Genomic DNA, 13142 nt, shown 5'->3' on the forward strand with positions numbered 1-13142 from the left:
ACCCGCCCTGTCTCCTAACCACTACTGCCACCCACCCTGTCTCCCCCCCAGTACTGCCACCGCCCTGTCTCCCCCCACTACTGCCACCACACTGTCTTCCCCACTACTGCCACTGCCCTGTCTCCCCCTCTGACACCTTAGCGCTGCTTGAGGACAAGATTCTCACAGACACTGCCTCCGGCAGCCCCCACTGCAGCACTAGTGCCACCACCCTGTCTTCCCCCTGACATCTCAGAACTTCTTGGGGTTTCTCGGTACTGCTGGTAACAGTCCTTCATCTGCAGATGGTAGTAACCGGGCAGTAAGGAGGCAGAAGCTGCTTCTGGTACCATGGACCCTGGTCATGTAGGGCTGGGAGAGTCAGTAAGATTATGTAAGTCACCATCTTACAGGCAGCCGGTGAAGGGAGCAGAGAATGGGTGTTATGTGGCAGGAATGGGCTGGTTAGGTAACAGCCTGGCTGCTGCATTCTGTACAAGCTACAAGCGGTGCAATTCTATTGCTGGGAGACCCAGGTAGAGGACATTGCAGTAGTCTATGTGTGCTGATACAAGTGAATGTATGACTGTAGGAAGATCTTCTGAGGGAAATAAGGGCTGGAGTCTGGCTATGTTCCTCAGATGAGGATCTGATCGTGGCTGATACCTGATGTCTCCGTGTCACTCCACCATCCAGGACACAAAGAGTCCGCCCATGATCAGCATTATGTAACCCTGAACCCCCAAGTGTAAGTCTGGCTGGTAGCAAAGCTGAGCTGTAGCCCTGCCCTTTGTTGGTGAGCTTCTATCATAAGGACATGTTTCACCAGTACTGAGTCACAGCCAACTGGCATCACCCACACCTGGAGCTCAGCTAGACAACCATTTAGGATTGGTACTGGGTTCTCAGTACCCAGAGCAAAAGACAGGTCATCTGCATAGCAGTGGTAGATGAGGGCATGACATCTGATTATTTCACTCAGTGGTAACATGTATATTGCAAAAAGCATAGGAGATAGGATAGGAACCTTGAAGAACAACGCATGGCAATGATAAGTATACTCCAGAAGATTAAAATGGTTCCTCACCTGAGTGATGTCTATTGTGTGCAACAAGAGCTGATTTATTTCTCAGAGTATAGAAATGGCTTCTCACCTGTGTGACTTCTCTGATGTATAACAAGATATGATTTCCGTGTAAAACATTTGCCACACTCAGAGCAAGAAAATGGCTTCTCACCTGTGTGATTTCTGTTATGTCTAACAAGAGCTGATTTGTGTGCAAAACATTTCCCACACTCAGAACATGGAAATGGCTTCTCACCTGTGTGAGTTCGCTGATGTGTAATAAGATCTGATTTCTGTGTAAAACATTTCCCACACTCAGAACATGGAAATGGCTTCTCACCTGTGTGAGTTCGCTGATGTGTAATAAGATCTGATTTCTGTGTAAAACATTTCCCACACTCAGAACATAGAAATGGCTTCTCACCTGTGTGAGTTCGTTGATGTGCAATAAGATCTGATTTCTGTGTAAAACATTTCCCACATTCAGAGCAAGAAAATGGCTTCTCACCTGTGTGACTTCTGTAATGTATAACAAGATGTGATTTACGTACAAAACATTTCCCACACTCAGAGCAAGAAAATGGCTTCTCACCTGTGAGATTTCTGTTATGTCTAACAAGATCTGATTTGTGTGCAAAACATTTCCCACACTCAGAACATGGAAATGGCTTCTCGCCTGTGTGAGTTCGCTGATGTGCAATAAGATCTGATTTCTGTGTAAAACATTTCCCACACTCAGAACATGCAAATGGCTTCTCACATGTGTGACTTCGCTGATGTGTAAGAAGATCTGATTTCTGTGTAAAAAATTTCCCACACTCAGAACATGGATATGGCTTCTCACCTGTGTGACTTCTCTGATGTATAACAAGATCTGATATGTATGTAAAACATTTCCCACACTCAGAACATATTATTGGCCTTTCACCTGCCTTACCTGTGTGTGGGTTAATAGGCTTTGTGTTCTGTGTAAAACATTTGGCATCTATAGAACACGGAAACACTGTATCTACTGTCAGAGCTGGAACAGATGCACCAATTTCAGAGTGATCAGGAGAACATTTCCCAGGATCAGGGGGATCAGCTGATAGAGCTGGATGTATGATTGGGGTAATGGGGTTATCTCCTGGAGAATCCTGTATACTGTCATTATCTTTTATGTCACAATCCGGGGATAACATTAGATGTCCTTCTGAGATATTCCTGCTTGTGTGTCTATCTGCTGGAAATAAAATACATTATGGAAATGTGAAATTTTCTGTAACAATATTAATCTTGTAAACAATAGGAGAAGACGACTCTCTGGGACACTTAATTGTAAATGTGTGTGTATAATAAAACATAACTTTTAATGAAGGCTTTACAATATTGTGTCTCAGACTATCATTGTGTCCACCCTCCTGAGAACACTCACAATAACAAATGTAATATTATAATAAGACTTAGATATATCTCTCTCTTGTACTGGTAACTAACCATGAAGTATAAATGGAGATGTAGTCACTCGCAAAGTCCTATGTCAGCACCAATGTAAAACAATGGATGGGGAACATATCGTATGAATTGGAGATTCTAGATGAACAATAGCATCAGTCATATGAGCTGATGGATCAGAGAAATGTCTCCTAACGTTACTCCTGGAAGCATTGGTAAGGCAGCATTCCTTTAGGTGTGTGCTCATACGCTGGTAAGCCTGTACATGTGTTACTCACCCTTATATAAGGTATATTGCTACAGCAGAGTAGGTGTGAAACAAGGTATATTATCTGCAATACAACATATGATACCCTGTAATCATCATCATCATCTGCTAGGTTATAATCTACTTTATTGTACGTCCTAGAGGATGCTAGGGTCCATTTAGTACCACGGGTCCTTTGGGAGCCACTGGCACTTTAAGAGTTTAATAGTATGGGCTGGCCCCTCCCTCTATGCCCCTTCTACCAGACTCAGTTTAGAAAATGTGCACGGAGGAGCCGGTCACAGCTAGGCGAGCTCCTAGGAGTTTTCTTAGTTTTTTTATTTTCTAGAGTTAGTTAGGTTACAGGAAGGCTGCTGGCAACAGAATCCCTGCTTCGTGGGACTTAGGTAGGGGGAAGGAACCAACGTCTTGAAGAGTTAATGGTTCTCTACTCCACTGACAGGACACTGAGCTCCTGAGGGTGCTGATCACAAGCCCACGGGCGACTACTCACTCCCGCAGTACGGCTGCCACCCCCTAACAAAGCCAGAAGAAAGTGTTGAGTACAGCGTCGGCGACCCGGTTTGCGGGTCGCCGGCGGGTATGGCGGCACAAGGGTGGGAGCGCAGCTCTGACAGGCTGTGCTCCAGGAAGGTTCAGTAACACACAGTGTAGGCGCTTTGAGGGGCGTCCTGAGCCAGCGCGGATAAACCCTACACTGGTCACGCAGCTAACAGGGGCTAATCCTCCTGTTATCACTAATATCCTCAGGCCAGTATAAACAATTAGTGCGGGAAGCTGCGCGCCATTACAAGGGGCGGGGCTTCCTCTCAGAGTAGATCCAGCACTCACCAGCGCCATTTTCTCCCTGCAGATCATAGGAACTAGGACACTGACAGGGAGCGCTGCCCTCCCTATTAAGGTCGGTCAGCGCCGGGCTTTTATCATAATAACTGTCTACAGGGGCGCTGTGTGGCTGGCTCCTTATACTCTGTGACTCTCTGACGGTACTCTGGGGGAAACTGTGTCTGACATTTTCCTGTGTGTGTAAGTGTGTGTGTGTGTGTGTGTAAATGTGTGTGTAAGTGTGTATATCCACATTACCATGTCTAAGGACTCTGTGTCCTGTGCTGCAGAGTGTGTATCTTCTCCTGAGGAGTCTATTCCATGTACTTAGGACTGCAATGTGCTGTCTCAGCCTTCTGAATCCGAACCCCCATGGGTGGATTCTTTAAGGGGAATGATATCCCAGATCTCAACAAGGATGTCACATACTGAGAAAGAGACGCCAGTTTTGAGACAATCTGTAGTGGGTTTGAAGTATTCAGCTCCCACTACTTCATCTAAAACCCCCCCTACATACCCCAAAAAACGTACACTTTCCCAGATAATGCAAGCTGACACTGATACCGACTGATACAGGGGACGGTGATGGGGATATGCAGGGGGAAGGGGGGGATGCATCCCTTTCTAAAGGGGTGCAGCTAATGATTGAAGCCATTAGGGATGTTTTGCATATTTCTGGGAAGGTTCCAGAACAAGTAGAGGAATCTTAGATTACAATAAATAAGAAATCCTCGCTGACCTTTCCTGATTCTAAGGAGTTAAACTCCTTGTTTGAAAAATCCTGGGAAAACCCAGAGAAAAAATACCAGATCTCTAAAAGAATTCTCATTGCTTATCCTTTCCCTGAAGAGGAGGATAGGAAGAAGTGGGAAAACCCACCTATAGTAGATGCTTCTGTATCTAGGCTGTCTAAAAAGATGGTTTTACCTGTTCCTGGTTCAACCGCCTTAAAGGAGCCGGCTGACCGCAAGATTGAGACTACGCTCAAATCACTATACACAGCTACAGGCGTGGCTTTAAGGCCCACTATTGCTTGTGCATGGATTTCTAAAGCCATAGTAAAGTGGTCAGGCACCTTACTAGAGGACTGAGATACTATGGATAGGAGTGACATTGACTTGTTTTTACGTCACATACAGGATTCTGCAGTTTTCATGGTGGAGGCAATGAAGGACATTGGCCTGCTACTTCCATGGCTGTCTCAGCACGCAGAGGACTCTGGATACGCCAATGGACTGCGGATGCAGAATCCAAGAAAAGTGTGAAGAACCTGCCATTCACAGGTCAGCCACTATTTGGGGACGCATTGGATGTGTGGATTTCCACGGCGACTGCGGGTAAGTCGACATTTCTTCCCTCCGCAGCAGCCCCAGCTAGGAAATCTTATCCTACACCTACACTGCATTCCTTTTGGACCGCAAAATAAAAAAAAATCCAAACCCCCTCCCACCTTCTTTAGAGGAGGTCGGGGAAGATCCAAAAAACCTGCACCAACAGGTTCCCAGGAACAGAAATCAGGTTCTGCTTCCTCTAAATATTCAGCATGATGGTGGACCTTTCAGCCTGGAGATCAGACAGGTGGGAGCGAGACTAAAAGCTTTCAGTCACGTCTGGGGGTCATCATGCCTAACCCCTGGGTGACGGATATTGTTACCCAGGGGTACAGACTGGAGTTTCAGGAACTCCCACCTCACAGATTCTTCAAATCAGGCTTACCAGCTTTGCTGACAGAAAGTGCTATCCTACAGGAAGCCATTCAAAAATTGGTACGAACATATGTCATTGTTCCAGTTTCACCTCACCCAAAAACCAAGGGTTATTACTCAAACCTGTTTGTGGTACCAAAACCGGACAGTTTGGTAAGGCCTATATTGAACTTGAATTCATTGAACCCCTACTTGAGGGTTTTACAATTCAAGATGTAGTCTCTGAGAGCGGTGATCTCAGGTCTGGAGGAGAGGGAATTCCTAGTATCCCTGGATATCAAGGCTGCGTACCTTCACATTCCGATCTGGCCGCCTCACCAGGCCTATCTACGGTTTGCACTACAAGACTGTCACTATCTGTTCCAGACGTTGCCATTTGGCTTCTCCACAGCACCGAGGGTGTTCACCAAGGTCATGGCGGAGATAATGTTCCTCCTACGCAAACAGGGAGTGAACATAATTCCATATCTGGATGATCTGCTGATAAGAGGCATCTTCCAAGGAGAAGCTGTTGCAGAGTATTGCGCTCTCACCTCAACTACTCTGGGATCATGGGTGGATCCTGAACCTTCCAAAGTCACATTTGGCACTGACAAGGAGACTGCCCTTCCTGGGGATGATACTCGACACGGAAGTGCAGAGGGTGTTTCTACCGGCGGAGAAAGCGTTGGTGATGTAATCAATTGTCAGGGATGTCTTGAAACCTCCCCAGGTATCGGTTCATCAGTGCATTCGCCTTTTGGGGAAGATGGTAGCCTCCTACGAGGCTCTACAATACGGAAGATTCTATGCACGGTTCTTCCAGCTGGATCTCCTGGACAAGTGGTCAGGATCGCATCACATGCACCAGCGGATATACGCCTGTCGCCGAAAGCCAGAATGTCACTCGTTTGGTGGCTGCAAACTTCTCACCTGCTTAAGGGACACAGGTTCAGGATTCAGAATTGGATTCTTCTAACCACGGATGCAAGCCTCAAAGGTTGGGGAGCAGTCACCAAGGGGGAAAACTTCCAAGGAAAGTGGTCAAGCTAGGAATCTGTCCTTCCAATAAACATTCTGGAACTAAGAGCCATCTACAACGGCCTTCTACAGGCGGCACATCTTCTGCAAGATCGAGCCATTCAAGTTCAGTCGGACAACGTCACAGCGGTGTCGTACATCAACAGGAGTGGACTTCCTCAGCAGACACTATCTCTATCCAGGGTGGGTGGGGTTTCAGAGATTGTGGGTGCTGTTGGCAATCAAGCCTGTATCAATGTGTGCATTTATATTTAATCAGTACATATTTGGCTGCAAAGTATCCTAGCTGCATAGTATGTTAGGGTTAAGTATGTATATATGACCTTTGGAGATACTCGGAGATAAACAGGAGAGGAACAGAAGGACAGCAGACTATCTTCCCCAACTGCAATCAACATCCTACAGAGAGTAACCTAATCCAGTACCACCAATGCCTGCAGCCCGCACAGCCTGGACACTGACCTCCCTGTCTGATTATCTACCAGCCATACTGCTCTCACACATTGCTTTCTGCTCCTCATTTATACTCTCTACAATCACTGTGTAACAATCTCAGCCTTTCTGTTCCTTCCATTATTTACCAAAAAAACATTTTTCACTATCTGCTTTTACTACATTCCTCTTCTCGTTGTCCATTCTACATTACACCCACTTCATTCTATATTATTCCTCTGAACAACACTACTGTACTGGAATTATGGCTTCTCGATTGTGTCCCATACCAAACCTCACTGCTAGGTAACCCCCCCCCCCAATTTCCAGACCACCCACACACATTCAGAACCCTGCCAACCTGATCTTCATCTCCCTTGTCCCCTCCCTTCCCTTCTCCTGTGCACTCTGGAAAGCCTAATCAATCTGCAACAAGCTGCCAACTAACCACGACCTCTTCATCTCCCACTCTTTTAACCTTCTCGCCATCACTGAAACCTGGCTCTCCTCCTCTGACACCACCTCCCCTGCTGCCCTCTCCTACAGAGGCCTCTCCTTCACCCACACGGTCAGACCTGATGGCCGCTAGGGTGGAGGCATGGGCATCCTTCTCTCCCCAAACTGCAACTTTCGTGTCATCCCACCTGAGCCCTCCCTCACCTTCTCCACCTTTGAGGTCCACACTATCAGCCTTTTCTACCCCATTCACCTCCATGTGGCAGTGATATACCGCCCCCCTGGCCGCTGTTCACCTTTCCTTGACAACTTTGCTGCTTGGCTTCCCCACTTTCTCTCCTCCGACCTCCCCTCTATCATCCTTGTTGACTTTAACATTCTTATCGACATCACTAATGCAGCTTCCACTAATCTTCTTGCCCTTTCCACCACCTTTGGATTTTCTCAATGGTCCTTCACCCCTACTCACAATCTCGGCCACTCCCTCGACCTTGTCTTCACCCACCGATCTGATCTCTGATATCACTAACTCTTCCTTCATTCTCTCTGACCACCATCTACTTTCACCCTCTCATCTTCCCCTCTCCATGCCCAGACCCAACATCACCAGACGCAATCTCGGGTCTTTCAATCCCGCTATCCTGTCCTCCCTCGAGACTTTCCTCTCTCCTCCTTCCACCATGACCTGTCCCAACCAGGCAGCCGCCTTCTGTCCCAACCCTGGCACACCAAACTAACATGATTACTACAAAAATGTTCACACTCCGCAGAACGCTCTCACTCTCTGGCGGACTTCCTCCATTTCAAGTTTATTCTCTCCTCCTATAGCTCTGCTCTTTCTCTCGCCAAGCAATCCTTTTTCCACTCATCTCTTCTCAGTCCTCAATGAAACTTTCAACACTCTCCTTCACCCCCTCCTCCTCCCCTCCCCACTCAGTGCCACTGACTTTGCCTCCTTCTTCATCTCCAACATTGAGGATATCCAAAATGACATCTCCTCCCGTCACCCCTCTGCTGCTCCCATCATCCCTCCCCTCCATCTATCCCACCCTGGCCTGCTTCCGTCCCACCTCAGACAAGGAAGTCCACTCCCTCATCTTATCCCCCCTCAACCTGCCCATTGGACCCTCCCCTCCCGTCTTCTCCGCTCCCTCTCCCCACTGCTTGCTCCCACCTTGCTCACCTCTTTAACCTATCGCTCTCTACCGGCATCTTTCCCTCACCATTCAAACATGCTCTGGTGTCCTCTTGTCTCGAAAAAAACAACCTCAAACCTTCATCACTCACTCGCTACCGCCCCATCTCTCTTCTCCCATTTACCTCCAAACAACTTGAACGACTGGTCTACAGCCGTCTCACAAGCTACCTCTCTGACAACTCCATCCTTGATCCACTACAATCTGGCTTTAGCCCACTCCACTCCACTGAGACTGCCCTGGTGAAAGTCACCAATGACCTGCTTTCGGCCAAATCCAGGGCCACTTTTCTCTGCTCATCCTTCTGGACCTCTCTTCTGCCTTTGACAGCGTGGATCTACCTCTCCTCCGCACACTCCAAAACATTGGCCTCTCTAGCACAGTCCTTGACTGGTGTACCTCACTAACCGCTCTTTCTCTGTGTCTGCCTCCAGAACCACCTCACACCCTTCAATCCTTCCTGTTGGTGTCCCTCAAGGTTCTGTCCTAGGCCCCCCTTCTGTTCCCCCTGTATACCTCTTCCCTGGGTGCGCTCATTAACTCCTTTGACCTTCAATACTACCTCTATGCTGATGACACACAACTCTACCTCTCCTCTCCTGATCTGTCCCCCTCTGTCCTCTCTCAGGTCTCCAGCTGCCTCTCTGCCATCTCCTCCTGGATGTCTGAGCACTCTCTGAAGCTCAACATGGACAAAACTGAACTCATTATCTTTCCCCCAGCCAGAGCAACACCCCCAACAAATATCACTTTTTTGAACACAATTATCTCCCCTGTTCCCCAACTCCTCTGCTTGGGCATCACTCTTGTCTCCTCCCTCTCCTTTGCACCCCACATCCAAGCTCTGGCGCAATCCTGTCGGTTCCAGCTATGCAACATTGCTCGCATCAGGCCATTTCTCTCCCAGAGTGCAACTAAACTTATCATCCACTCACTGGTCATCTCATGACTTGACTACTGCAATGTTCTTCCTGGCCTCACTTGCTCCCATCTCGCACCCCTCCAATCTGTCCTCAACTCCACAGCTAGGCTTATCTTCCTCTCCTGCCGCTCCACATCGGCCACTCCCCTTCGACAAAATCTACACTGACTCCCATTCCCCTACAGAATCCTCTTCACACTCCTCACCCTCACATACAAGTCCATCTCTAATTCCACTGCTCCCTACATCTCCAACCTCCTCTCCCTTCATACTCCCTCCCGCCCACTACGGTCGGCTGATGACCATCGTCGTTTCTCCTCTGCCTTGGTCACTGCTTCCCATGTATTATGTATGGGAATTGTGGTGCTCTTTGTTACCTGTACTCTATTTTTGTTATTTATTTACTGTTATGCTAAGTTTTGTCTCCCTGTACTGTCCTTTGTACGGTGCTGTAAAACACTTGTGGTGCCCTATAAATAAAATGTAATAATAATAATAATAATAATAATAATAATACTGTGTCTGTCTCCTTATCAGGGATATTCATCTGAAACAGAGTAGATAAAAGCTTCCACTCCCTGAGACATTAGCGTCCCCCATATTTACATTCACCTCCTCCTCGTCCAGATCTGGCATCTCGATATCACAGACAGACAGACTGGAGAACTTGAGGTAATGTACTTTTTGGGAAATAAGTATAGGGGGCTGAGAGGATGGTCTGCGGTCTGATTTCTTAATCATAAAATCAGCCATAGACTTCTTTTAAAATCCTGCCTCTCCTGCCTGGCAGTATCCAGTACAGGGGATATGTCTGTAATCATTCCTTTTATTGAGTCCAGCCACGCTGGCTCCTGAGTGCTGCTTCCTTGTGAAGGAGGGCTGCACTGTGCACACAACAGAGATCCCCCCGGGGGAGGGGAAAACCTTGTGCTGCAGGACTGGCATATGACCTTCTTACCTGACATACTGTACAGCATAATACACACACAGGAACAGGTTACATAACACAGTAACCCAGATAGCCTGATAGGAATGAGAGGGAGAAACCAGCACACCTTGCCTCTACAGCCAAAGCAGTGCTGTGCCGGGCAGTAACTAGGAACCTTAGATAAAGGACCTAGATTATTATATACACATACAGTATATCGCTCCACCCTACCACAAACCCCCGTGTACCAAACAAGGTGCTTCTGAGGGTCCCTAGGAGGTAGGAAATGGCGCACTGAGCCGCTGGTCCCGCTCTCCGGAAATGCCCCGCCCACTTAATGGCGTGCAGTGTTCCCGGAATAGTTTATAGTGGCAGGGTAATATTTGCAAAGAAAATGGGGTTAAAACCCCTTTTTCAGCGTCAGTGCCAGTGTGGTCTTGCATAGAGAGACAACAGCAGCACTTAAGCTTAATTAGGGGTGGCGGCATGCTGTGGGGAAGAGCACACACCGCTGTGGGTGAGCGAAACAACCGCCTTCAGGAGCTATGTACTGTCAGCGGGGATCTGAAACATTAACCCTTCAAGAGGTTGGTACCGGTCCCCCCCCCCCCCCCCTTAAGTCTCACGACACAGGCAGACTGGTGCCAACCCATCCTGCCTGAAAACAGGAGTATAATAGGGGCTGATGTCTCCTGATGTACGAGATACACCAGAGAGTGTGGGGAGGAGACTGGTCAGATCTCTGGGCTGGTAACACACAGTGACATGATGTGAGGAGGAGAGCAGGAGTATAATAGGGGCTGATGTCTCCTGATGTATGAGATACACCAGAGAGTGTGGGGAGGAGACTGGTCAGATCTCTGGGCTGGTAACACACAGTGACATGATGTGAGGGGGAGAGCAGGAGTATAATAGGGGCTGATGGCTGCTGATGTATGAGATACACCAGAGAGTGTGGGGAGGAGACTGGTCAGATCTCTGGGCTGGTAACACACAGTGACATGATGTGAGGGGGAGAGCAGGAGCATAATAGGGGCTGATGTCTCCTGATGTATGAGATACACCAGAGAGTGTGGGGAGGAGACTGGTCAGATCTCTGGGCTGGTAACACACAGTGACATGATGTGAGGGGGAAAGCAGGAGTATAATAGGGGCTGATGGCTGCTGATGTATGAGATACACCAGAGAGTGTGGGGAGGAGACTGGTCAGATCTCTGGGCTGGTAACACACAGTGACATGATGTGAGGAGGAGAGCAGGAGTATAACAGGGGCTATGACTCCTGATGTATGAGATACACCAGAGAGTGTGGGGAGGAGACTGGTCAGATCTCTGGGCTGGTAACACACAAAGACATGATGTGAGGGGGAGAGCAGGAGTATAATAGGGGCTGATGGCTCCTGATGAATAAGATACACCAGAGAGTGTGGGGAGGAGACTGGTCAGATCTCTGGGCTGGTAACACACAGTGACATGATGTGAGGGGGAGAGAAGGAGTATAATAGGGGATGATTGCTCCTGATGTATGATATACACCAGAGAGTGTGGGGAGGAGACCGGTCAGATCTCTGGGCTGGTACCACACAGTGACATGATGTGAGGGGGAGAGCATGAGTATAATAGGGGCTGATGGCTCCTGATGTATGAGATACACCAGAGAGTGTGGGGAGGAGACCGGTCAGATCTCTGGGCTGGTACCACACAGTGACATGATGTGAGGGGGAGAGCAGGAGTATAATAGGGGCTGATGGCTCCTGACTCCACTACTGGGCAAATACAGTTCCCTAATTTGTTCTGACAGAGGAGGGTGTAGGATAAGAGATTGCTGTAGTGACTGATAAAGGAAAATATGTGACTCTTTTCTGTAATAAGTGTTTATTACTCACCTGTGCTGATATCTGTAGGGATCTCCTCCTCCTTACACTGCTGATCACCCCTCACATACGTCTCTTCTTCTCCCTCTATATCTTCTGCCTTCATATCAGTCACATACGTCTCTTCTTCTCCCTCTATATCTTCTGCCTTTATATCAGTCACATACGTCTCTTCTTCTCCCTCTATATCTTCTGTCTTTATATCAGTCACATACGTCTCTTCTTCTCCCTCTATATCTTCTGCCTTTATATCAGTCACATACGTCTCTTCTTCTCCCTCTGTATCTTTGACTTTAACATTATTTATTTGGGCTTCACCCTATGTAAACCACCAATTATAAGAAGACTGTAATAATTGTTGGTTTCAGTAATAGATTAAAAATACAAATATATTGACACACACAGCTCCTCTACAGATCATATAGTGACAGTAACTTTGGTATATTGGGGAGACCCTAAATCCCACCTACCTGATCCTCCTGTGGGATCCTGTGATTCTCCTCTGTACAATCCTGGGAATACAGAGGACGGGGACATCTCTCTGGGGTATCTCTGTTACTGGGCCCATCTGTAGGAGACACACAGTGACTGAGTACAGTGTATATATGTGATTATCAGATGACGTGTGTATATAGGGGGCCCCATACCTGCTCTCCCCTGAACAATACATGACAGTCTCCTCTTACCCAATGATGTGAGGGGCCGGTGATTCTCCATCATCACGTCCTTGTACAGACCCCTGTGTTCCTCTATATACTCCCCCTCCTGCATGGAGACATAGACAGTGACATCCTGACACCTTATAGGAACCTGACACAAACAGTGATACAGTCATCACCCAGACACATCCCCTGGTGTTACTGTATAATGCCCCATTCCCAGCAGCCACCTCTCCAGTCATCAACCAGGCACATCCCCTGGTGTTACTGTATAATACCCCATTCCCAGCAGTCACCTCTCCAGTCATCACCCAGACACATCCACCGGTGCTACTGTATAATGCCCCATTCCCAGCAGTCACCTCTCCAGTCATCAAC

At 47.9% G+C, this 13142-nt stretch overlaps 1 protein-coding gene across 1 annotated transcript; it reads right to left on the reverse strand.

Moving 5' to 3' along the window:
- Nucleotides 1-90: 90 nt before the first annotated feature.
- LOC134983661 (zinc finger protein OZF-like) lies at nucleotides 91-12526 on the reverse strand. The gene is made up of 3 exons (XM_063949328.1): nucleotides 12509-12526; nucleotides 12118-12424; nucleotides 91-2267 (listed from the first exon to the last, which is right to left on the reverse strand). The coding sequence occupies exons 1-3, from the start codon at nucleotides 12524-12526 to the stop codon at nucleotides 1102-1104; spliced, it is 1491 nt and encodes a 496-aa protein (XP_063805398.1). The 3' UTR covers nucleotides 91-1101.
- Between the last annotated feature and the right edge of the window lie 616 nt (nucleotides 12527-13142).

This window comes from Pseudophryne corroboree (genome assembly GCF_028390025.1).
Source record: "Pseudophryne corroboree isolate aPseCor3 chromosome 3 unlocalized genomic scaffold, aPseCor3.hap2 SUPER_3_unloc_20, whole genome shotgun sequence".
In the NCBI taxonomy this organism is placed as follows: Eukaryota; Metazoa; Chordata; class Amphibia; order Anura; family Myobatrachidae; genus Pseudophryne; species Pseudophryne corroboree.

What these genes read in the sequence shown, in the direction of transcription:
- LOC134983661 (XM_063949328.1), bottom strand. An exon ending in CCCTACAGATATCAGCACAG is followed by an intron (nt 2,268 to 12,117) that starts GTGAGTAATAAA and finishes TTTTATTTCCAG; the next exon opens with CAGATAGACACACAAGCAGG.